This window comes from Calidris pugnax, unplaced genomic scaffold (genome assembly GCF_001431845.1).
Source record: "Calidris pugnax isolate Ruff unplaced genomic scaffold, ASM143184v1 scaffold448, whole genome shotgun sequence".
Taxonomy (NCBI): domain Eukaryota; kingdom Metazoa; phylum Chordata; class Aves; order Charadriiformes; family Scolopacidae; genus Calidris; species Calidris pugnax.
In genome coordinates this window covers 843,831-870,487 of record NW_015091198.1, presented here as the reverse complement: position 1 = coordinate 870,487, position 26,657 = coordinate 843,831, and the positions used below count along the sequence as shown (strand labels likewise).

At 41.7% G+C, this 26,657-nt stretch overlaps 1 protein-coding gene across 1 annotated transcript in view; it reads right to left on the bottom strand.

Moving 5' to 3' along the window:
- CPS1 (carbamoyl-phosphate synthase 1) overlaps window positions 1-26,657 on the bottom strand; it is a 106,955-nt gene that overhangs the window by 5,691 nt on the left and 74,607 nt on the right. The window contains exons 26-36 of the mRNA XM_014959614.1: window positions 24,324-24,518; window positions 23,683-23,750; window positions 21,382-21,457; window positions 18,289-18,366; window positions 17,288-17,395; window positions 15,961-16,050; window positions 14,378-14,548; window positions 10,933-11,007; window positions 7,681-7,779; window positions 2,800-2,859; window positions 1,341-1,453 (exon numbers count right to left, since the gene is read on the bottom strand). Of these exons, the coding sequence (XP_014815100.1) occupies window positions 1,341-1,453; window positions 2,800-2,859; window positions 7,681-7,779; window positions 10,933-11,007; window positions 14,378-14,548; window positions 15,961-16,050; window positions 17,288-17,395; window positions 18,289-18,366; window positions 21,382-21,457; window positions 23,683-23,750; window positions 24,324-24,518 (1,133 nt within the window). The remainder of the gene's footprint in view (window positions 1-1,340; window positions 1,454-2,799; window positions 2,860-7,680; window positions 7,780-10,932; window positions 11,008-14,377; window positions 14,549-15,960; window positions 16,051-17,287; window positions 17,396-18,288; window positions 18,367-21,381; window positions 21,458-23,682; window positions 23,751-24,323; window positions 24,519-26,657) is intronic.

The following is a 26,657-nucleotide window of genomic DNA, read 5'->3' as shown; positions in this document are numbered from 1 at the left end:
TCCATGTCAGCCCCCACCAAAATCAACGGGCACTTGGCTGCTGTGCTTAATGAGAGGCAGATGAGGCTCTTTTGTGACAGTTGAGGCCACTTACAAAGGAAGTCAAGGTACTGCTGGCAGCAGGAGTCTCACTTTGCATTACCAAATATCTCTTCCCCTACCAGTTTGTGAAAGGGGTTTGTCAGGAGCTACAAACACATAATGACTGGCAGTTGGGGACTACAACAGGAAAGGCAGCAATTCAGCCTGGATGGCACTTTGGAACTGGATTGCCCCAAGGATCATTCAAGAAAGCCCAGCTACTTCCTGCTGGGAGTTTTAAGGCCCATACTGGAAAAACATCCCACTAAAAAACTATTGGCATGCATAATTTAAACATGTTACAGGCAATCCTGTGCAAGAAGTTAGCTCTGAAATGAAAATAATACAGCAACAAGTTTAGCTGCCGTACAGGACTACATGATTTCTTTCTTTGTTTTTTGTTTTACTTTGAGCAATGTTATTTTGTGTAGTAGCAAAAAGAAAATACATTCAAAAAATTGTGTTGCCATGATTTTCAGGCACATTACTATTTGTCAGAGAAAATGAGGGTCCAAACAGACTGGAATCTAAGGTCACAAGTGCTTGAAAGCTCTGAAGGTTCTTATGACTAAGAGGAGAAAGAACAACATGGGAAGTACCTGGAAATTAGTGAGCAGAGCGATCCCACTGTCAACAGCCATCCTCCGGATCACGTAATTATCAGGGACAAACTTGGTGTTGCTGTTAGACAGGTTAATCACCAGATCTATTTTTCCATCCTTTACCAGCCTGAAGAGACAATGCCCAAGAGAGCATCACAGTGTGTCTTGCTTAATGAAAATCTGACCAATTCAGGTAAACAACACTGAAAATTTTCATTTGAGTTTCGTCTTACATCCCCAAAAAAGCATGGTTGAGGGGTTAAGGCACTAAGCTGTGACTCAGGTATTTGTGGCTTCACTTCTGTTCTATTCAGTGATGCAAAGCAATATTTAGCCTTCATACAGCTCAGCACAACTCTGTTAAAGGCATGACTGACTGTCATTAAAGGCTAAATATTCAGATCTCACATATCCTTGCGTGAAAATGTTAACATGGAGCAATACATCCATGCCATATTAAATAGGACTGTTCAATGGGATGTTCATTAATTAAGCTGAAACCTCCCTGCCATGGCAATTCCAGACAGAATCAGATAAAACAAAACTTTCGGATTGAATACAAAGTCCCATTAAATCACAGTCATTGATCTCAACAGTAGTTTGCCCTTGCTGTCCTGGATGTTAACCCAAATTTGACTAGGTATGTAGAGCTCTTACCTCCTGACCAGAGGGAGGTTTGGACTCTGGCTTTCCTGTGATGGCCATGCCACAGGATTTGCCAGGATACCGTTAGCATTGAGCCAGTCCGAGGTTGCTTCTGTGGCATAAAGCTGTTCAGGAACAAAAAAAAAAAAAAGAAAAAAGAAAAAAAAAATTTACTTACTGTGCACTTCATAATACCAAAATTTTTCATTTAATTCAAGTCCGAGGTTGCTTCTGTGGCATAAAGCTGATCAGGAACAAAAAAAAAAAAAAAAAAAGTTACTTACTGTGCACTTCATAATACCAAAGTTTTTCATTTAATTCACATGGTTCTGGCCCAACATACAGTCTGTTTTTCACAGCTGATTTTGGAGGACATTTTTCACCACAAGGGTATCTCTCCAAGCAAAGAATACCATGACTTTCCCAACTTTCTGTTATCTGTGGTTGGCTAGGGCTGATAGTCAATGACTGGAACCAACACATCCAGAAGCAGTTGAGTGGCTTAGGAAAACCTAAATCCCTCTGACTTTCAATGGTTCAATAACATATTCCTTTTTTGCCCCCTTTTTTTTTTTTTTTTTTTTGCCTAGCACTAGGTTTCGAAAGGCAGAACTTTAAATCCAGTAGTTACACCAATGCCACTCAGGGAAATAGTACTTAAATACTTAATACTAAAAGGCTTTCATCAATCTCCTGTGCCTGCATTGTTAGTTACCTTTCAGTAGGGACAGGGATGCAAAATGATGCAGAAGTGTTACAAGAGGGATGTAACACCACAAATTTCATGTGTCTGCAGCTTGTGAACATCACTGAAGATGAAGCACTGTAAAGACCTTCTCCATACAAAAGGCCTCCCCTTCCTCCCTTCCTGTCATACGTGCAATCCTGCTGGCACTTCTTTTCTTGGAGAACTTAGAGGAGCTTATAATGTGACCTCCTGGCTGCAGGCTGATAGCAGAGCCAGGGTGATTCTTGCCTTCATGACAGTCCCATATGTTCAATTAAACAATCATGAAAACTTTTAGTTGGGTGATACCTGCTGACTTTATGGATTACACAGCTAAAAATCCCTGATGTACATTAGAAATGTCCTTTTTTCTCTATCTCCAAATAAACTCCAATGTTTCCACTCCTGTAGCAGGCTGAGCATGTTTCAGATTTTGAAAACTCTCAAACTTTAAATAAGTGAAACCACCTACCTTAAAACCTTCCTCATACAGTAGTTCTGCTACGCTAAGGAATCTGGGGCGGAAGGACTTCTGAAAAAGGAAATTTATTAGACACACCATCAAAGCTAGAATTTAGAAACGGCGATTTTGTTGGGCAAGAGGCAAATAAATCTTTCTGTGCTGAGAGAGTGTGTGTGCACATGCAGAAATGTCTGAATATGCATATCTTCCACTCCTGTAGCAGGCTGAGCATGTTTCAGATCTTGAAAACTCTCAAACTTTAAATAACTGAAACCACCTACCTTAAAACCTTCCTCATACAGTAGTTCTGCTACGCTAAGGAATCTGGGGCGGAAGGACTTCTGAAAAAGGAAATTTATTAGACACACCATCAAAGCTAGAATTTAGAAACGGCGATTTTGTTGGGCAAGAGGCAAATAAATCTTTCTGTGCTGAGAGAGTGTATGTGTGTGCACGCAGAAATGTCTGAATATGCATATACAGTGCCATTCCAAGAAAACTGTTTAGATGCTGAAGAGCAAGTCATTCCCAGCTAATACATATTTTGTTACAACACCAGGGTAAGTGTTCTCATACCAAGTTTGACTGCAACTACAGAAGACTTACTACTGCATATTAAATATCTGGGCAGTTGCCTTCTCAAATACATCAACTAGATCCTCCTCTACCTCTTCATTAAATATTTTTTCAATCATTGCTGAAAAATTTGGCCTTGTCTTTTGATAGGTAACATATACAGACAGGCTTTGGGCTGCCTTTGGATGCTCTGTTTGCAGATTCACATGAAAAAGAGCCTGCGTATGTGTGAGTTCATTTCTAACTTATATGGGCATATGGAAATGGAAAGCACAAAACCACTCAGGAGACTGGGACACCCTATTCCCATGAGGAACTGAGCACCCAGGTACTTGGGACACCTTTGAAAGACTCTCTCATACATAATGTGTATCCAGATCCAGCACGATTTAGAAGAAGTAAAGATAAGATGACCTCCTGTAGCCATCTGCCCTTGAATAAGCCATTTTAGAGCAACAGCTGAGTGAAAATCTGATCCCAACATAACTCTCTTCAGGATGTTGCAGGTACAGAGCTGCAAAGCTCAGATGCAGCACATGCCCTTCTCACTTCCAAGGCAGGCCAGACCTTGCTTTTAACCTTAGCCTGGTCTGGCCATTTGCAAGTAAGATTCTTGCAAGCTCCCTCGTTGCTGCTGGAGCTACCAATAGCTTAACCTTTATGAGTGAAAGTGCAATATTCTGAAGGGTGAACAATTTCCTATGAAGTACAAAGAAAAAGAAGTCAACGGTTGTTTTTTTTCAAGCACCCTAGAAAGAACCTCATTCTGAAAGCCATCTCTTTCCGTACACTAACTGGAAAATATAAATATACAAGGTGACAATGTTGGCAGCTTTCCAGTCAGAGAGAATGGTTCTGCCTTCTGGTCAGGGGGGTTGGCTTCCACAACAATATTATAAACTTCTATCAAACATGTACTGAACACTTGTGACACATAAAACAGCCTCTCCATGAAAAAAAATTACAGCTGTCAGCTTGCATCGGAGCAGCCTCAGATTTACAAGCTGGCTGAAAAAAAAACCTGTGTGAGAAACCATTAGTTACTAAAGGTGAAAAGTACAAGCAGATTTATTTAGTGGAAGGTATTTATTGTAGGAGAATTGTATTCTTTTTCCTTTATTGGAAAAGTTATGTTTCTTAAAACCTGTCTCTCATGTTTGCTAGCATGCCTTACTATTTGTAAAGGGCTACATCCTCAGCTACACCAGTTCTCATTAAGACCAGTTTAAAACAAAGCCACATCATCTCCTGTGATAATCTTGACTTTTGTATCCAAATCCACTGTGGAGCATTCAAAAAAAATCTGGTATGTAAGGAACCAAGGCAGAAGGTTACCTTGAAAAAACAGACTTGGGAGTGCTGGGATTTAAAAATAAAATACTCCATCAATGCTTTCCGCATCTCGTGGTCACCAGCACAGATGTAAGACAGATGCACTCCATCCCAGAGATATCACTGAATAGCCCAATCAGGAAAGAAAATAAAACGAGCTTTTCAACTCTTCTTGCTTAAAATATAAATTATTTAATGGCAGGCTCAGGGTTTCAGCATCATAGATTTCTCCAAATTGTGAAAAGAAAGGAGGTCAGATTATCAGCTTGCACAATCTGGCAGAGATTTGTTTGTCTAACAAGAAAGCAGTACTCCATTTACACTGGGAGAGCATCAGGCCTTTAAAATCCTGCGGAACCGGGACCTGTGCAATGTCAGAGTGCTCTCTACTGAAGGACAACCTACATGTCAGGTCTAGCTCAGCGTTTCAACCTTCTCACAAGGCTTTATTTCCCCTCTGTTTGGAAACAAACCATCGAAAAGTAGGTAGGTGACAAACTCCAGAGCGGTGAGGGATCAGGATGTGGTTCTCAGCATTAACTTTACACTTCTTGTTTTGGAATTTAATTACCTAAGAAATATGCTAAGATGAAGAGAGGCCTTCAAGTGATTGATCTGTTGTTTTCAAGTTTCTCTTGCAAGAAGATGAACTGTAAACCACTCATTAAAAAGGACAGAATCTTGTTATGTTTAAAAGTTGCAGGAGGGGGACAGGGGATGGAAGTGAGCTTTTGAGGTTGTTTTATTTTTCTTTTGTCCTTCTTTTTTTCCTGAAGACCTTTGTACACAGAACATTTGGATCTGTTTAACAGATATTGAGACAGAACCTACATAAATGCCTTCTACAGCTAAAATTACTCTTTGCTGCCTGTTCTCTTTTAGCTGCTATTGGGTAAATAGGCTTAAATTTTAAACACTAGTGTCTCTGCTTTTTTCTTCTTCTGGCTTCTCTTTTTCCCCCTTTTTAAATGCTATTTTAAAATCTGCAGTGACTAGAGATACAGTAGACATACAGTGCCAACTGCCCAAAGTTTCATACTGAGCTTTTAAACTTCATCTAGGTAGCAAGCAAAGACTCTTCTGCTAATTTGAGGCAACAGTGCAACAGCTTTAATCCATAGATGTCTGTATATATGTGTATATTTAATCTGTGTTATCAGAAGTCATGTTCCTTTCTGGCCACTTTTCACACACTTCCTTCACATCCTCTGCTGGCACAGACAGCCCAACACATTTTTCATATCCCAGTTGTCTGACAGGAAAATTCATCTATTCTATTTTTTTTTGTTTGTTTTATAGGCTTTATGCAATCATGTAGGTCATAAGCTTATTACAAGCACAAGGGGAAAATGGCACCAGGCAATCAGTTGTCTTTATGGGCCTTAAGAATGTTCTAGTTGCAGTGGAAATGTCCAATTTTTGAGGAACATAAACATCTCAAAGTTTCCCAAGTGTATCTGACTTAAGCAGCTCCTGCAGTTGGTAATTATCCTGAGATGAAGAACTAACACTTTTTGCTTTTCTGCCGAGCTACCTCTTCATCCTGAAATGCACATCCTCCCTACTGATACAAACCATGAATGGTTCCTCAGGCAAACCCATTGGGAACTCCCTCAAGTAAAGGCTGTTTGCAGCAGCCACTGCACTGGAGAACATTCCTATAATGACACCAGTTACATTTTCTGTCACAAATAGCAACTTTGAGGGATGCTGACAGCACGAGATGAAACCCTGAAGTCCAAGCTGTAGCCTGCTATGGAATCATTGGACCTGCAGAAGCTGTGCCTGAGAGGCAGTCCCTAATAGGGGAGAGCTCTGGCAAGATAAAGAAACCAGAAATATTACCACACAAATGTAGCATTGGTTCTTCCTTTCCACGCTACTTACTCCTAGCTGATAGGAGCTGCATGGTACGCAACAATATTGGCCATGCACCATCATCAAACAGGGAAACTGGACACAGTGAGGCCCTATCTGGAGTACTGGGTCCAGTTCTGGGCTCCCCAGTTCAAGGAGGACAGGGAACTGCTACAGAGGGTACAGCAGGGGACCACAAAGATGGTTAGGGGCCTGGAGCATCTTACTTAGGAGGAAATGCTGAGGGACTTGGGTCTTTTTGTCTGGAGAAGAGAAGGCTGAGAGGGGGGGATCAGATCAACACCTATAAATACTCAAAGGGTGGGTGTCAAGAGGATGGGGCCGGTCTTTTTTCAGTGGTGCCCAGGGACAGGACAAGAGGAAATGGGCACAAACTTGAATAGAAGAAGTTCCATCTAAACATGAGGAGGAACTTCTTCACTTTGAGAGTGTCAGAGCTGTGGACCAGGCTACCCAGGGAGGTGGTGGAGTCTCCTTCTCCGGAGACATTTGAAACCTGCCTGGATGAGTTCCTGTGCAACCTGCTCTGGGTAGACCTGCTTTGGCGGGGGGGGGTGGACTAGATGAGGTCCCTTCCAACCCCATATCATTCTGTGATTCTGTGAAAGGAATAACGGCAACCATGCTTCTAGGCAGCCAGGAAAGCAGGCTGCAGGGTAAAGACTATTATCCTTTAATCCCTCGCCCCATTGCACTCAAGTTTATTCTGATCATGACCCCAGTGATGAGAAGAACATGACATTGCCATACCTGGTGGAGGCCTAATGGTGTAACACCAATCACCACCCCACAACACCCTAACAAGATCATGTTTTCTACACTGTTGGATGATGCTACAGCTCTGCCTGGAACGAAATATATGCATCTACGGGGAAAGCTTAGCAGGTCCAGCTTTGCAGTATGGAAACTGCCTCACCCTTTTGCAGGGGGTGGAAGGGAAGGGAGTTTATATGCCAGGACTGGAAAGTAGCATCCCTCGTGCTCCCATTTGGGAGGGAGGAAGGAGTGGGCTCTGAGCTCTAGCTGGGACTTTTCTCTGAACTGACTGTCTATGGACTTTGTTCCACACAGGAAGGTGGCTTCTAACTCTCTGATCCCAGGCCTCTGCTTCCAGCAATCCCTAGGGGTTTGACCCTAGCAAAATTCTGCAGCTCCCAGTAGAAGCTATCAGGAGCCAGAGGGAAAAAACCCAGGCCAGCCCCAGGGAATCCAGTAAACATCTCTCCACGGTGTTTGTTCCCCACAGTCTTACTGCACTTCAAGATGGATGGCACAGAAACACATTTAAGCCATAAAGGTATGTGAATGAAAACACAGCAACAGTTACTGAATTCCTCTACGTCAGTCCTTTCTCAGCTTGAATTTTTAGGACTCACCTGGATTCCAATCAAAATTCCTTCCTTAGGAAATGTAAACCCTGTGGCAAGCATCGCCTTCCGGAAGGCAGAGTACACATCCTCCCCGAAGCAGGCGACCTGGAAAATGGCATGAAGAAGGCAGCATGAGGGGAAAAAACACAAACAACCCAAAAATATTGCTTTAAAAAGAAACGGGAATGACATTTTTAAATAGGCTCTTTTGACTTCTTCATGTAGAATCAGACTGCTTTTGCAAGGAGACTGCAGGCTGGAGGGGAGGGAAATATATCAGAAAAAAATCATTGCAGACAAGTCTCATAATTTTAATGAAGTAATAACGAAGCAATAAGCAAGGCTTTAGTTTCAAACAGCACACCAAAGAGTAACAAGAATTGATTCTGCTGAGTTGTGGAAATGCTGTACAGAGCCTCTGCTCCAATGTTTGTGAGTGCACTGCAAATTCTTTAACATCATATAATGCTAAATACCAGTGAGTGTTCTGCATGCAGGCATCCTTCTCTGTGCACCCTGCAAACTTGGGAAAGGCAGCGCTTACACTGTCATGTACTTCTGGCATTTCTTGTGAAGATTAACCATGGTATATAAAGATGCTTTTCCATTAAAAATCCACAGATGTACGAGATGCCAGTAAAATATTAAGAAGTGCTTGGCAAAACAACAAAGCAATCATGCCAATTCATAATAATTTATTTTATATAAACAAAAACTTGATAAAGAAATCAATAAAAATTACTTAGCAATTCTCCATCATTCAGAACTGCCTGTGGAGTTCAGACTGTCGTACGGTAATGATCTTCTGAAAAAACTAAACTGCATTCCTTACCAAAATTTGGGATTCTGATGACAAGAAGAGGAATGCACAAGCTTTTGTGAAAGTCAAAAAAGACAAAAAAAAGACCACCTCACTTTTTCTGGCAAACTCCACACTTGTTGAAAAGCAGTCAGAAGCAGAAGCCGCCACAGATTTTTCTCTTTGAAATAACAAATTTATACACACATACATGTGTAATAAAGGGGCTGATTGAGAATTGCTCTCCCATTTTCCTCTTATGGTCCTTCCTCTCACAGAGTAAGCCCTCAGATTCATGGTCTCACTGTTACCATGGTGAGCAGAAACCAGTATTTCATGTAAGAAGAAGAACAAATAATGATTTGCCAGATCTTCTGAAGTTAAAAAAAAACAAAACCCACCAACAAAAAAAAGAACAACCAACCAAACAAAAATCCCACAAGGGAAGGGATAAAAAAACATAATGGCAACTAGTATCTCAGCTTTTCTCTAAAAACTTGTCCTTGAGTGTTCAGTCTGTTCTACGCTGCATCTGGCTGAAGGGTTATGTATGGGGTGGACTTTCTAGGGTGGTGGGCAGCCCTCTGCCTTGTAGGCTTGGACCAGGGGTTTCCAGCCTGCCAGGAGAGGTTTATCATCGTGGTGTGGTCAAATCAGCTGCAATACTCAAAGGGAGCCCCGGCACTATGTCTTCTACTGTTGTGGGAACCATGACTTCCAGCTAAATACGTCTCTTCCAGATGGATGTGACAAATTCAAGCCCAAATCAAGCTGTGTGTGGGAAAAATGTCTTTGAGGAATAATTGAGCATTTTACCCAAAGCAAGTTATTATCCTAACTTCACTCATAAGAAAGACTTTCATAACTGTCACATTTTATGGCATTTGTGAATATGGATCTTTCCAATTCATAAAAGTTAATAACCCCTCCTTTATGGCCAAGGTAATCTCTAACTCCATATAAAGCTCAGAAAAATAATTCTTGCTCTTAGTTACATTTTTATCTCTCTTTTTTTTTTTTTTTTTTGGACGTGGCGGGGAGGGTGTCCTGTGTAGTCAATTTTGTTCTGAAAATAAGGAAGTCACGGAAGTCACTTGGCATTTTTCTGCCCATTAACTACACTGAAAAGAAATCTTCTGCAATACTGATTTCCCACACATTATGACAAGCAAAATAAAGTAATTCTGGAGAGATGCAGGAGACCTAGGGCTGTTCTTACGCTGTATTTGGGTATAGTGCTTTATCATACTGAAATGATAAGTCTGTCCTAATGAAAACAGCTCAAGTAGACATACTCACGCTCGTATCAAATGGAGCAGCCCAGGCTCTGCCACCTGCCCAGCTATGGCAGAGCAGAGTTAAGACTAATCTAATTGCCTCAGTATTTAATCACCTCCTAAATGGGCTTTCTAGCCCAGAATAAGTTTCTTGCTACTGCAGCTCTTTTCTAGAGTAACAGGTTATATTTACAGAAGCTACTGACAGCTCAGCAATAACTCATAAACAAGTCTCTTCGTGCTTAATGAGTTAATATCTCTTCAGGTCATGTAGATGGAAACCTCTACTCTTTGAGGGGTGAGGGGTCCTGTCACTGCTGAGCCTACACAGAAGAGGAACGTGAGAGTGGTAGAGTCCCCTTCTTCAGAGACATTCAAAAACTGCCTGGACAAGATCCTGTGCAACCTGCTCTAGGTAGACCCACTTCGGTGGGGGGGTTGGACTTGATGATCTCCAGAGGTCCCTTCCAACCCCATATGATTCTATGATTCTACACAGGAAGAGGAAGGGCTTTGTGCCCTTACAGTATGCCATACGTACCGTCAGATACGTTTCAGATGCACTTCACAGTCCTGCTGTAGAAAGAGTGGGTAAAGTAGCCCAGACTCCCCCTCATCCTACCAACAGTCAATACTGCAGCCATCACATTTTATTCACTCCTTTCTCGTCTTTTGCACCTTGGGACATGCCTCGATGGTTACCAGGCAACAACAAAAAATATCACCACACGTTTGTTGCCTTTAAGTAAGTAGCACATTCCAAGACCAAACGCTCATGACCTGGACGCTTGATATGACTGTTCTGGCGTGTGTCAATGGGGGGGTTGAAAGCTGTGAGCACTTGTCTGTCCAGAAGTGGGTGATTCATAAATGCACTGAGATTCATAAAGATGCACCGAGATCCTCCCAGAACCCGACAGCTCTCAGATAAACTCATTTCAGGCTGTCACACCGACCATGTCCAACTCAGGGCTGACATGCAGGTGAAGAGGGACATCCAGTGGCTGAGTAAACTGAGTTTGTCAGGACTACGTGTTTTTACAGCTAAGAAAGATGTTTTCAATTTTCTGAAGCAGCTACAGATGCCATCATGATTCAGGCAGTAATAAGATCACTTTCAAAGATTCATGATGTTTAAAGGCAACTGGGTTTAAAAAAAAAAATAGCAAATCTAAAAGATACCTCCCCAGTAGAGGCCATTTCACATCGGAGAACAGGGTCAGCATCTCTCAGCCGGGACCAAGAAAACATTGGGGCCTGGTAAAAGAAAAAGGGAGGAGGGAGAAAAAGAATGAAAATTTAATGGATCATTTAAAAAAACACCCAGCTACACTCGGAAGTGACAGAAAGAGACAGAAAGAATTAATCAAATAAACCCCACTGGTCAAGGGTGATAAGCAAAGGAGTATTTGGTGAATGAGTTCCTCCAGCATCTTGATGATGGACTGGAATAAATAAACATGTATTCACCAATAAATCATCTTTAAAACTCGTGCAGTCTTGTTCACATTCCGATAGCAGATTTTAATCTGTAGTAGCCCACTATCACTATTGTTTTTAGGACACATTTTAAAACAGAAAGGCTGTGAAGCACCTAATTCACGAAACAAGGAGAGATACTATCTGAAGCCAGTCAGTTTTTCTGAGAAAACTGTTCTCCAGCAGAAATTTTTCATTCACAGGAATCAAACCAATCTGCAAGAACACACTCTTTTAGTGTAAACCAGATGAAACTTTGCAAATTATTTACATATTTTCCCTCTCTGATCCCCCTCAAACACACACCCATATTTTTTATTTTTTTTCATCTTTTGTATGAAAACATTAAAACCCCTGATCATTATCAATATCTGAGGACTTAGGTCACTGAGGTCTCTAAGTTCTTTTTTTTTCAAATTTGACCTTAAAAAAAAGAAAGAAAAAAAAATAGAGGGGGGCAAAAGAGAAACTCCCTCTGGACAGGATGAAGAGGTGGCCCATGCAAACATCATGAGGTTCAACAAGGCCAAGTGCAAGGTCCTGCACCTGGGTCATAGCAATCCCAAGCACAAATACAGGTTGGGCATAGAATACATTGAGAGCAGCCCTGAGGAGAAAGACTTGGGGTATTGGTGGACAAGAAGCTCAACATGACCCAGCAATGTGTGCTTACAGCCCTGAAAGTCAACCACATCCTGGGTTGCATCAAAAGAAGTGTGGCTAGCAGGTCCAGAGAGATGATTCTGTCCCTGTACTCCACTCTCATGAGACCCCATCTGGAGAACTGTGTCCAGATTTGGAGTCCTCAGCACAAGAAAGGCATGGACCTGATGGAGCAGGTCCAGAGGAGGGCCATGAAGATGACCAAAGGGCTAGAGCACCTCTCCTATGAAGACAGGCTGGGAGAGTTGGGGTTGTTCAGCCTGGAGAAGAGAAGGCTCTGGGAACACCTTATAGTGGCCTTCTAGTACCTAAAGGGGGCCTATAAGAAAGCTGGAGAGGGACTTTTTACAAGGGCATGTAGTGATAGGATGAGGGGTAATAGCTTCAAACTGAAAAAATGTAGATTTAGATTCGATATTGGGAAAAAATTCTTTATTGTGTGGGTGGTGAGGCACTGGAACAGGTTGCCCAGAGAAGCTGTGGATTCCCCAGCCCTGGAGGTGGATGGGGCTTTGAGCAACTTGATCTATTGGAAGGTGTCCCTGCCCATGGCAGGGGGGGTTGGAACTAGATAATCTTTAAGGTCATTTCCAATCCAAACCATTCTATGATTCTCTACATCTTAAACTACTACTGGCATTTGCATGAAGACAGCATCCTTGCTGCTAAAAAGAATCTATTTTTAAATCCAGAGACATAATTCTGGTTTTAGAAGTCTCTGAGGGTAACAGTGCAGACAAGACAAGACTGTTTCATGACACCTAACAACGACCAACTAAAATGTGACAGCAGAAATTTATTGCAAAAGGTTTCTCAAAAAATGTCATTTATCTTTGTGACTTCTAGATCAGTTTTGCTGCTTCTGCAAGTGAAGAGAAAATTTTTACAGTGGACAACTCTACAGACTGAAGCTGAGATGCAGCAGTCAAAGTAGATTATTTTTAATGCACGTGTTTTCTTGAAAAGTAACTAGCAACAAAGCCTTCCACCAGCTCCCTAACTTTTGTCTGCCACAAACGTGAAAACGCATCAGCAGGAGCAGGCTCTGGTACTGCAAATAAATCTTATTTCAAACTTAGTCAGTCATGCTCTATCCAGGATTTAATCTTGGTTAGGCCATGATACTTGTGTCACTCAGCAAGCAAACATGGCAAGATTATATTTCAGTCACTGAAGATAAAACGGTGGGACTCTGAATCCACAAAGGAGCAGCTATGTTGAGAAAGAAGAAAAGAGTTTCATAGTCCCTTTTCAGAACATTTAAGAACTACCGGAGAAACAAAATCCCACTTCCATGCAAATATTCCTAGCAATAAAAATGTAAGAGGACAGAAAATATGATGCACGAATAACAAGAGCCAGGTTTAACTGGAATATTTTTCAAAGTTTAGCATTTCCAAAGGTATTAGCAGGTTTTTATATTTGACAAATCCACACAGAACACAAGCAGTATAAAAGGCTTTGTAGTGAAGTTTTCAAGAATATAGTTGGGTTTTCCGCTCTGTAGCCAGCATTCCCAGGAGAGACAAAACTCTTGACAGTTTAGCCAACAACAGTGCAGAAGCCAGAAATTTATAAAAATAAATAAGACTTACAAAAATAAGAGAGTCTCAGATAGAATTTCAGATAATGCCTATCTGTAGCACCAAAATAAAACTTAAAGCTACTTCTAGACAGACTGGCTGGCCAACAACCTGAGCTGGCCTGGGCCACAGATTTGGCTTGCACTTTAATAGGTTTGAACATTTTATTAATAGAAAGATATTAGATGTTTTCTGTTTCCTCAATTTTCACTTGATATGGAAGCTACTAAATCCTGAAAGTTTCTGTATACGCATTTCTCACCATCCACTGTCTTTTCTGCACTGCTGGTCTTCATTTTTATGATTAGGAACTTCAATTAATTTTTTTTTCTTCCACTAAGCATTCAAAAATACCTACAGTACACTTTGGTATTTTGATTGCTATATAAGCTTAGTAATTATGAAAAGTAAAATCTTGGCTCCATTGAAATCAAGGATCGAAAACTTTCACCCTCATTTTAACTGGTGCTGCAGGTAAAGGGGATTCCATGCATTCAACAGCCCATGTCCCAAATCCTGAAAATAAAATCTGGGGAAGGCACTCAAAATACAAATTTGTACATGTCCATACATATATTAAGTAGTATTATGAAATAGCTTAAGCTTCAGTGTTCAATTCTGCAGGTGCATATTTATTATGCAGTTTATAAACATGATTCAGAGTATGTTAGAAGCAAGAAAGAAAGGAAGATTAATTTTGTTAATAATCACTGGATAATTTTCCTTTGGTTTTTCTCTAAAATTCCCAACATACATTATCTTGACAGAAACTACAAAAGGTCAATTGGGCTTTTGACCAATGAGTAAATTGTTCTCTCTGGACATCAAAGTACTAATTGTCTATTAATGTGCCAGGTGCTGGCTCTGTTGTGGGTTTTTTGGTGTTCTTTTGGAAACCATACCTTAATCCCAACATATTTGGATGGAATAACGGGATGTTCCAGTGTGGGGAGAGATGACTCATTAATCTCTTTTCCAGTCATCACTTTTGTGGCCACATCGATGAAATCCACACCCAGAGTCTTCGATACAAACGGGAAGGAGCGTGAAGCCCGCAAGTTGCACTCTATCACCTGATGGGATTAAGAAGGAGAAATAGCAGGGTCAGGCATTGTGCAGTGAAGAAACTGATTCATCTTTCTGGAAATCAGTCCTTGCTCCTCTTGGCAGAGATGCTCTTCAGATTGCCAAATAAGAGACACAGAAATTGTGTTGAATATTACAAACAGTGATGAGGAATGAATAATGGCCAGCTTGACGTACAAGGAGCCTGACGTCCTGCAGCTGAGTTTCACCTCTGTTGTCTGAAAATGAGAACTGGGAGTAATCTAGAGGTTACTTTGGAAAACGTGCTGTACTATACCCTAAGTTAATGTGCAAGAGGTATGGAAACCTGTGCACAGGCACAAAGTACAACCTTTAAAAGCTCACTTTGTTCTTTTTCCATGGCAATTGCACTTCATGAATGACTGGTCTATCCTTACCTTCTATCTATGTGCAGAAGTCATTCAGTGACCCAAGCAAGAAACAAAGTTCTGCATCCTGCTTAGAAGCACACCATGGAGTTCATTAGCAAAAGAGGAACTGCTGTGAGAATGAAGGTGGAATGGAGGGGAGCAAGAACAGGGAAGTTAAGACTGAATGGAAAAGTGAGGTTTGTCCAGAGAAAAGGCAACCACAACTGAGGAAAAGGAAGGAAAAACCCCATTCTGTCCCTCTGTAGAGTTTCTAAATAACGATGTATGAAGCAGAAGAAAGGTGAAGAATGGTAAGTACATTTTTCTCAACTACATAGTCCAAACAGGATCCTTCACCTAGAATGCATCTTTTCTATACCATGTCAGGTTTTCTTTCCATTCAGTGCTTCCTCAGTCACACTCTGCTCACATTCTTCTGACCATCTTCCATTACCAACAGAAAGCCAACTGCAACCCATAAAGGGTCAGACATCTGCTGATGATCTGCTACTGATAGCTGCTAGGACCACACTATTTAGATAACTATCTCAATGGCTTATACTAAAGACTTAAACACTTAAATTGTCTTGCTTTCTTTCCAATGCCTCGGAAGGCTTATGTTAATGTTCAAAACAGCTAAAGATGAGAGAGGATATTGGAGATCTAAAAGCACTGATACTCAGTTCATAGGATGAGGCGCAGGCCCCAGTGCTGTCCATCATGTTCAAAACTGGTAATTTTGGGAAGGACAGCAGCCCACAGCAAAACAAAGCTAGTGCTGACAGGCAACCCAACCAGATTCACTTCACCCTCAAGGTGAAGGCAGGGGAGGAGGTTCTCTCCCACACAGACAGGGAGAGCTGTGTGCCTAGGGGTGGCACAGGTGAGCCCCACATCGTCAGACAAAGCAGGTTAGAGACCCACAGCTGCTACTGCCACACAGTTTCCATGGCAGAGAGTGCAGGAACCATGCACCTCACTATCCAAAGCAGAGCCTGACTTCCTCCAAAAGTCAGAAGAACTCTTACCAAGACATCGTTGCCTCGCACCAAGAACTGAATGTTGAATGGACCAGAGATGGCAAAGGCATTTGCGATCTTTTTTGTAGCCATTTTTACCTATAAAAATAAATAAATAAATAAAGTAAAAATGTGTGTATACATAATAAATAAATAAATTCCACAAAATAGCATTATGGCAATAAATCAGCTCACATGTGGATTCCTTTAAATGTCATATCTCTCTGCCCTAGCATGTTTTTTCTCTATACCCTCATTTTGGCAATAGCATTATCTTTCAGAATGAAATATGTTTTATATGCCTGGTAACCTACAGTTTGAAGTGGTATTTGAGGGCAGAAGTAAAAATCAGCTTCATGTGTGAGAAATCAGGGGAAAGAAGGAAAAGGAGAGAGAACAAAAGTCTGTCCTGTCTGTAGCAATTCCTACACTGGAGCACACTGCAGCCTTTATACCTTCATTGGTGAAATAATGAATAATGATGTTTTGCCACTTGAGATCAACTAGTCAGTTTTACAAGTGTCCCAAAACTATTTCACCAACATGCCTGTCCCATGCCAGATCAGTGGGAGGTGTCTCAGCAGATACACTCTGGAACAAAATGGGATAAAACACTATGGTCTTATTTTCTAGGTTTTCCAAGAAATATGTGTCATTTCACATGCTTGTCACATTTCACAAGTGCTTGAATAGCTTTGCTCCAGATGAGTATTTTCAGAAACAAGGCCTTGGACATTCTTGTAAACAGAGCTGGAGCACAGACTGTTGCACTGCAGCTCTTGCTAGCTTCCAAGCAACAAGATAACATTATGGGGAATGACACATTTCATTTAGAAAACCATTTTGACAACTAACTCTGTATCACTAAGTTTTTTCTTGAAAGGGGAAAAAGTCAAGATTAGGTGAGATTCATTCATCCTGATATCCTTTCTGGAAAAGCAAGCAGCTAGAAAGTCACATACCTTATCTAATCATTTAAGGATTGTGGGAGAAAAGGAAGTGGAAAATGAACCGTGGCGTATATATGAATTAGGCAATCCTCTACTGCTATGAAAGCTGGTTCTAAACCAATGAAACAAAAAAACCCAATGAGTCTGAAAGTGTGTACATCTACTGCTTAAACTAATGGGATACAGTTCAGATGATCCTATGTACAGTATAGCCAGTAACAGGGGGCACACTGACATCCTACACTTGCACAGATCACACTGGCCTTTAAAACAAAACATTGGTGATTTGATTTCTCCGTTGGTGATTGAGTTCTCCCAAGCAAAGGGGGAAAGGAGATTCAAACTCTTATTTTATTTTCTGTTTTCAGTGCTAGTGTAACACCTACCTTCTCCAAGGCTCCCTGGCTAATAGTCTGTGTGGGTAACATGAGGGTGGCATCTCCAGAGTGAACACCTGCATCCTCCACATGCTCTGAAATAGCATGTGAAATAACCTGCACACAGCAACAAGAATAAGAGAGCAGTCAGTCACTTCATCTTCTCTCACAAACAGCATCTCCATCACCAGCCCAGCATAGTCTCCTGAACAGAGCTGTATCCATAAGAGGATACAGACGGGGGGGGGAAAAGGGAATTTCCCAAGACTTTTAGTATAATAGGCTTGATGCAGACAGTGTCTTTTATGCCACGGTAAAATCAGCTCTCTAAGTTCTGCTTGCCACAAACACAAAAAAGTTGTTATTCCCCAAAAGAAACGAGTATGGACTAACATCATTTGTGTATTATTTTTCCCCCCATTCTTTTGTGGTGTTTTAATCACAGAGAAAAGCCAGCAGAGGAAATTCAGGCCCAAGGATTTAAGTTGAATGAATTGCATCAAGGCGCACTACCCTAATTGTGAGAAAGTGATCTTGTCTGCTGGTTAAAAATGAAGATGATTGAAAACAGAATATTTCTGCTAAATGTGAACTTTGTGATTTTTTTTGCAGGAACTCTTTGTTGTGAAACGTAATGAAATGCAAGGTGAAGTTGTAATAATAAAACAACTGTGGTAATATTGTAACACATGCTGATACTATTCTGATGAAAGTAATTTGCAAACCCAGTGATTTGCAAAGCCAGTAAAAATGATATTCTAAAGGATTCATTCACATGGTTAAGCAATGCTTAGAAAATAACTATTTAGATGTATTTAGATATATATAATAAGGTAGGTTGAGCTTTTCAAACACGATGTTTTTGGACCTAAGATACATTAATCTTTTCTTGTTTCTACTCTTCTCAGCATGAATCCACGGCTGTATAGTGTATCATTCAAACCACACATTTTTGCAAATCTCCAATCCTGAAAAACAAGTTTAATATTAAAGAAAAGCTAAGTTCTTACTCTTCCTGCCTTGGCTACAGCATCCATTTCCACCTCACGGGCATCTTCAATAAATTTAGTGAGTACCACAGGGTGATCCTATCATCAAGACAAGATAAAAGAAGAAAGCTTTTATTTGAGAACATTTAGGGACCATCCAAGTGCTCCACTATTCATCACTGGAAAACCTTTGGAAGCAGAATCCCACAAGATCAATCTGTTAATATCCTTATTTCCACAGATAAGTGAACTTTGCAAAGAAATAATGGGGGGGAAACTTGGCGTGATTTCCCCAAAGCCACTGGCATTAGTTTTCTCCATATGACTCCATAACGTCAACATGACAGGAAAATTTGGGGCAAAACCACAAAGAGTTTTTAAGTGAGATGATGGCAAAAAGAAGACAGTGAGGCATACGCATGGATCCAGTGACCTCTTATTCTATCTCCCAAAGATGGTCCTTACCTCCAAGATCTTAATTTCTTCCTCCCTCTGAGCCTCCCAGCCACCTCACTGGACATACTGCTTCACAAAGTAAGTAATTGATTTTCTTGGCATACTTAATGACTTTGTATAGTGCCTGTTTGCTACTTTAGAGTCATATATTTTAGGCAACTGATCCATTCATTTCTCATTTCTCTGCCTGGTTTCCTAGGTCTCCCAGGGAGAGGTTGCCACTAATTATAGCTGGCCAAGAATGACCTGTCCTTGACTCTCAATACATTCCCTGGTACACTGTTTTCCTCTTCTGCTTCCTCTTCTTCCTGCCTATCTCTGGGACGCTAGCACACGCTTCCCACTCTCCTCTAATGCCTTCTTCTTCCAGCCACCTGCCCCAACAGACAGTTAAAAATCTAATCCGCATTCCTCCTGGCCAGCTTTATGTCTCAACATTTTACCTGTCCCATCCACTATTAACTGCCTGGTTATTTATTAGAGAATAAAATGGAATAAATGACAGTCTGTGCATGCTCAAAAGGCTCCTCTTGAAAAAATATAAAGCAACTCCAAAAGTTACAAGATGCAATTCCTTACATTTATCAGTACAAGGGTAAATTCACAGGCAAGGACAATGCCACAGCCTACACTATTTCATAAATTTAGTGGCTTGTGTCCGGTAACTTTCTGTCTTGCTGCAGTTTTTCATCAGGAGATTTTATATATGCATACAACCTTGTTTACTCCAATCTGTCTCATCTCACAGAAGAAGTTTTGAACATTATTGACAACATAAATGCCATAATGACACAACACCATAACAGCGAAGCAGCTAAAACAACAGAGTAACACTGGTCAGGCACTTTATCTGGAGATGCTCTATTGGATGGAGCAAAAGTAGGTAAGGCTTTGGAACTGGAAAAACAACACTACCCACTTCAAATCAATCAAGCTGTGACAAGTTAAGCTGACCAAAGGTCACTTTCCTGGGCTTCAGCCTCCTACAGGGTATCCATTGCCTTCCTAAAGCCATACAGGGGTCTGAGAAAGTGATCTCTCCTGCTGAACGTGGCTTAAGGCTGCTGCCTGGTCTGATTCCCTGAGTGTGTGGGAAACACAACGCAGACTACTTCAGCAAGTACAGAGAGAAGCCAGGTGTTTCGGGAGGCTGAGCACTGCTAAGGATCTGGTTTCCACCACAGGTTTACCCTGAAAGTCTTTTGAGAATTAGTTATATCATTCCTTCTGATGGAAGTAACAGTGGTACTCTCCTGCTTTCAAAAATCCCTTAAAATTTGTTAAAAGACGGTAATTAGTGGCCTGCTTGCCTTCACACTAACCTAGCTTTCAGGATATTATTTCTTTGCAAGGTATCTCCCTTTCATTCCATCCTTTCTTGCTGAAATGCTAAGCTTTCATTATTTGCCTCATGCACCTAAAAAACACATGGTTTTATTCTTGGTCAAGCTTTAACCAGCTAAGAAATCCCCTGACTACACAGTAGCATGTCTGGCTTCCACAGCCAGTTGTGTTTTCGGAGAGTTCCTCTTTGACTTAGTTATTTTTAATTCCAAGCTGCCTGTGACAGCAGAGTTAATGGTGCCACAGTACTGTTCTGTACAGTGACCATTCCAAACAAAAAAAAAAAAGTGTGTGTGTGGGGAACCTTCAGAAGACAACAGATGAAAAGGTGAGGCCAAACTCAGAGACCATCGAAAGGTCAGACTTTAAATTCTGTATGTTCATTCAACCTCGAACATTTAACTTTCTCCTCCCATATTCACACCTTTCCAAACATCCCTTGTTCAGTGACACTGATATAGGTATAGAAGGTATAGAAGAAACTCAGGCATAGAGTTGTTTACTATGTTCTGAAGCATTCATGTCTTTGGGAAATCGCTCAGCTTTTTTTTTTTTTTCCTAAATTTCTATGTACTAGACCAAATCCTTCCCTTTGCTAGAAAAAACACACTTTAAAAATCCCCCAATGAATTTTTGAAAAACATTTAAAACTGAAACCAGAGCTTTTATCTTCTGCATTACATACTCTCTACTACAGATCAATAATCCCACTGGATTAACAGTGAGGAGGCAGCAGTCCTGCTTTTGTATCAGAGGAACATGGAACTCGATACGTGATGTGGAGAGTTAAATATCATAGCAAAATCTTGCAAATGTTCCTGCATTTAAAAAGTGGGGGGGTGAAGTCATTGGTGAGAGACAAGTTGCTAGGATGAAGTTTTAAGTTGTTCAAAGAAGCCACGCAAACCAGTTCAGAAATTGGGTGAAAGATGTTATCAGTTCCATGCTGGTTGACACAACCAGCTACTAGCAAGCTTGGATGGGGTAGGAAGGGTCTCAGCCCATTAAGCTACATTTATTTATATAATTAACTGGTCAGAAATGGATGCCTGTGTACAACAGCTACCTGCTATCCCTGCTCCACGCAGGCATCCCAGTGGCATCAGTAAGGATGCTTGCATGGGCCCCCATGGTCTGCCCATTAGGGAACAAACTGATGAATCAAACTTAATTTCACTGGCTCCTCCCCAAACAAGGAAGGGAAAGAGCAAGGGAGACTCAATACAGAAACAAAGAGATGGAAAACACAGTAGGGGGTGAAACAAATACAGGTAGCACAAAAAGAAAAAGCAGTAGCAGCACAAAGACTGGTACCTGAGAGACTCTAGTGGCTTCTGCTAAGAACTTCTTCATTTCCTCTTCAGTGAATACTACATTCATTGCAGACCCACTGTGAGAATGGCAAAGAAAAGACAACAGGTCAGCTTCCCTCGTGACTTCAAGGAAGATATCTGAGTGTTAGACACCACAGCACAGGGCTGCCAACTACCTTTGTACGACAGACTAGCCAAGCAAGCTTCTAACTCAAGCTACTTGCTCCACTCTTGACTGAAAGACAGGCAGACTTGGTGCCTAGTGAACCTCCATTATACTTTCCAGAGAGATGGGTGATCTCCAGAACCATAACAAAGAATCAAATGAAGAAGAACTGTGGTTATGTAGCCTTAGCACTGTTGCCAAATTCCCTTTCTGACCCAAGCCTTTAAAGCTCCTCCTAAGCTGGAGGAGATGGCTAGTCAACCAGAGACCCAGACTTTTATCATATGTTCAGCTTAGCTGTGAGCTCAGGACAAAACAGATGCTTTGCTGACTTTAGCCCAGTTGCTCATTAGTGACAGATGAAGTGAGGAACGCATGGGCCACTGGTGATGGTAATGACAGTGTAAACGCAGATGAAAGTTTCACTGTGCCTCTCCCCTAATGTCTTAGTCCTTAAGGGAGAGGCACAGCAGGTATAGACACTGCATCTGAAAGCTACTTTGAAATGCAGCTGTCAGTAATATCAGAGAGGGGTATCTGCAGGAACATGGGTCAAGAGTCAGTGATTCAGGTCCCTTTTAAAGACAAGAATCTTTTAAAACAGATGCCATGTTAGTCATTTTTACCAGTGATGATTAGCTTCCCTTTTGCTTTTGTGGGGAAAAGTGGAGGAAGGATCTAGCCCATTAAGTCGGTCACTTTAGCATAAGATAAATAGGCACAAGTACCTAGGTGATTATACTTACCAGACTACATCTTCAGCTGATGTAAATCAACAGAGTTCCATTAAATCCATGGACCTATGTCAGTAGCACCACTGAGGATGTGAGCTGGTATGCACAGTATGTAACTAGTGGGGAAATGCATTTAGTTTTCCAAGGCAACTGGCAAATATTAAAGGCCGTATCTGTTCAAAGGCTGAAGAAGTCTAGCTGTGGAGCTGATGCTGTTCTGCAAATAGAGGCCAGAGAGTGTGCTGTGCTAGGGCTTCCCACTTTCTATTTCCTCAAGTTTGACATTCTGCAGTTTCATCTTTCTCCCCAAGGTCCCTCTAACCTGTCCAAACACCCTTTAGCAAATACTTAGAATGGAAAGGGCCTACACTGAATTTAATACAGATGGAAACAATAGGCTAAAAGAAATGTTTCCTAAAAATCTGGAGAATGACATCAGGAGCAGTCTCTAACTTATCCTCCTGATCTGAGTGCTGGTTTTTAACTTTGCTTTGCAACTCCATTGCAAGCTTCAGAAACTGGATAAAAAAGTCACATGCAGCAGTCTCTTCTAAAGGATATTTCCTTGAGGGTTGAACCTACAAGAAATCCTTTTCTTCCTTTTAAATAAATAGACTTATTTTTTTTTGCTCCCCTGAAAAGTAATATTGCGCCTCTTCATTTTGATATGTGCCTCTTCTTCCTATGAAAAGGATCCTGTCTCAAATTTATTTTCATTGTAAATTGAGCCCAGCAAACTGCCTCTCCCTGCCTAGTCATCCAGCTATGAAGAAACTCCTCGCAGAGAGGAGTGATCATTCAGTATGTGTGAGTTTGCCGTGTGTGTGCACTGCTGTAACTTCTTCAAAAAGTCTAGCTGTTGGAAATGTGTGGCTCTGTACAAAGTCTATTTAAAGAGAAGCAGCTGCCACAGCATAGGGACATAAAACATGCCTGTAAGCAGAGAAGCTTAGCAAATAAGATGCTGAAATCAAAAGATGCGCTGTCATTTTCTGGAAGCAGATGCCAACCCCAATAAATGGCCTCAGCATGTTCCCTTCTGTTTTTTCCTGGTGGCAAACAATATTCTAGCTTAATTGTACAGGTAGTAGTCTCAGGAACCTTAAGGAATATCCCAGATGGTTCATGTTTTTGGCCTTGAGATACGAAAAAAGGTAATGCAGCTAAACAGACATCCTTATGACTACATTCTACCTTTGAGCTGGACCTGATGGACATATGGGATCATTGGCTTCCTTTACTGGCTTTAGCAGTTGTCCCACCTGTTAAAAAGGGCAGCTTTATGCCACATGTACCTACCCCAGTGTTTTCCACATGTCCCCGGAAATCATTCTCCTTTGTCTCAAAGAGGCTTTTGTAGATCATACCCCCAACTTGATGAGCTCTGGTGGTTGAGCCTTACCTCAGAACGTAGGAAGGTCTCAGCAAACACGGGTATCTCACAGAGCTTGCAAATTCAACTGCATCTCTCTAAAGACAGGGAGGAAAAACACACTGTGAACAAGAAAATATTTTAAAGTCATACCAAAATTTTAACGCTAATTGCATTTGCACTTTACTATCCCTTAAGATTGGAGTGGGGGTGGCAGGGGGAGAAGGACTGGAAGCAGGAGACTACAGCCTGGGCTGAGCATAATACATAACTTTTTGGTTCCAGGGTTGTCATCTTCGGACCTTCCCTGTCTATAGAGCTTCACCAGAAAAAAAGAGCACTGCTCTATTCCTCTGCAATCTCCACCAGCTAGAAGAGTTTTCAAAGCCAGCAGGAAAAGCTAGAGTAGCCTGACAGAGTAGCTAACGTTTGCTGGGTATATACCCCATGTTGTGTAAAGGTGATTTAAAGACATTTCCCTTTCAGTTTCCATCCTGCTCCCAGGGATGCTATAGTATCAACTTTACAGGGATCAAAAAGTTCTTCAACATCAGCAATAAAAAAAACTGTCAAATGTCTTTGGAATCTTGAAAGGTATTAGTAAGTCTGAGCAAGTAATGATAACGATCCCTAGCCACATCATCATTTCCCAGATGCACAGCCCAACTTACCAGTGTGCTGACTGCCTTCCAGGGAGCCTGGGCCACGTGCAGCTCATCCAAAATAGCTGAGAATATGGAACGATCTTCTGCCTGGTCAATCTGCGAAGGATTTGTGCCAAGGATCTTCACTCCACTCTGGTGCAGTGGCACTGCCAAGTTATTGGGAATCTGCCCGCCTACAGAAATAATGCAACCACTGCATCCCTGTTGGCAGAGAGAAAGGAGCACAGTCATGTCCAAGTTAGCTTAACATTAAGAGCTCTATAACTAGGCATCCAATATTTACATTACAGTACTTTTCAGGTTGCTATGGGTAAAGGCAGATCATAATTGTGCTGAACCAGAGGCATCCAGGCTGCAAAGTGTGATTCAAAGAGTGTAGCCTCTCTGAACCAGCAACATCCTCCTTGATATCACTCAAAAACCAGCAGCAACTTGAGGTCAAATTCCCCAGGAAACTGAAGAAATTTGCAGTGGTCAGATGCCTTTTGACATCAAGCCAAGATTTTAAAACTTCTGCTAGAACCACAGACTGTTACCTTGTTTTCATGTCATGTTTAGGTGCTTCTGCTTTCCCAGTGAGGATAAGCACCAAGCTGCCATGTGCTCCTTTGCTTTGCAGAGGCACAGCGCTGTGCTTTGAAAACATTACACCTTGCAACAAAATGCAAAACTCCACTCCATGGGGTGAGATCCGTCTCCCATGTTCACATGGGGACCATGATTTCAACCAAGCCCACTCCCACCCACCTGCTCTAACCTTTGGACACAAGCAGCATGAACAAACAAGATGGTTTACATCCCCCAGCTCTTCCAAGAAAACAGGCTCTCCCATGCTCATTGACAGGAAATACCAGAGTAACAGACATTCACAAAAAACTCATTTTTATTAGAAATTACCTCCAGAAGAAAGGAAATGGGAAAAAAATGGAATTTTTACATTTTTTTTGCTAAGCAAACATCCTTTTCTAGCCCACAGAAGCCAGCCTTTAAGGAGCCCTCGCTCCTTTAAGGCTGACCCCTTGCTAACCTTGTACAAACCAAAGCAGAGCCCAGTCCCTCAGACAGCCTGTGGGGGTGAACTACACTGGATATCCTGAGCCCTTTATTTTAATTCATCCTCATTATTCCTGACTATCATCTCCTCATTTCTGGTAGCACGCTCGACACTAACAAGTATTTTCAGCCAAACTCTCATACGTGCTCATTTCTACATATGTTATTTGCCAGCACCTCAGTTCCTGAAGCGGATGAGGTGGGACAGGCGCCACAGAGTCCTCCAGCCACAATGGCACGTTTCAGAGAATCACAGAATCCTCATGGTTGGAAGGGACCTTTGAGAAGACCATGGAGGGCAATGACAAAAAAAACCCCCAAAAAACCAAAAACCCAAAACTCACACAAACAAACCACAAAGAAACACAAATCAACAATCTCAGGCACTAGGACATGCCCTGAAGAGCCATGTCTACATGTTTCTTAAACAACTCCAAGGATGGCGACACCACCACCTCCCTGGGCAGGCCGTTCCAGGGCCTGACCACTCTCTCAGTAAAGTAATTCTTCCTCATATCTAATCTAAACCTCCCCTGCCACAACTTCAGACCATTTGACCACGACAGACCAATGGGCCTGTCATTATTCCCTTGGGAGAAGAGGCCAACCCCTACCTCTCTACACCCTCCTTTCAGGGAGCTGTAGAGGGTGATGAGGCCTCCCCTCAGCCTCCTCCAAACTAAACATGCCCAGTTCCCTCAGCCTCTCCTCGTAGGACTTGTTCTCCAGACCCCTCACCAGCTTGGTGGCTCTCCTCTGGACACGCTCTAGCACCTCAATGTCCTTCTTGTAGTGAGGGGCCCAAAACTGAACCCAGCCCTCGAGGTGAGGCCTCACCAGGGCCCAGTCCAGAGGCACCATCACTGCCCTACTCCTGCTGGCCACGCTATTCCTGATACAGGCCAGGATGCCGTTGGCCTTCTTGGCCACCCAGGCACACTGCTGGCTCATGTTTCACGTTTGCCACTGGGTGATCACAACATTTTAAGTGAGAAAATACTAAACAGCAAACAACAAAAGACAGGCAAGCTTCCTTGCAAACACACATCCTTCTTCAGGTGCAAATAACAAGCTTGTTTCAGTTTGTTTCGTTGTGGGTTTTTTTTTACATAGAATCCCCAATGCTTTCAAGTACAATCTAGTTTGGTGTGAAAATTTTCAATAGTAAAAATAACAGGCCTTACAGTACCTGCAACAATTACAAGGGCATGAATTACATTTAGATTGGGTAATAATTGAGGGTAATTAAATAATGGGCACTTTACTTCTAAATTAAAGCTAGTGAAA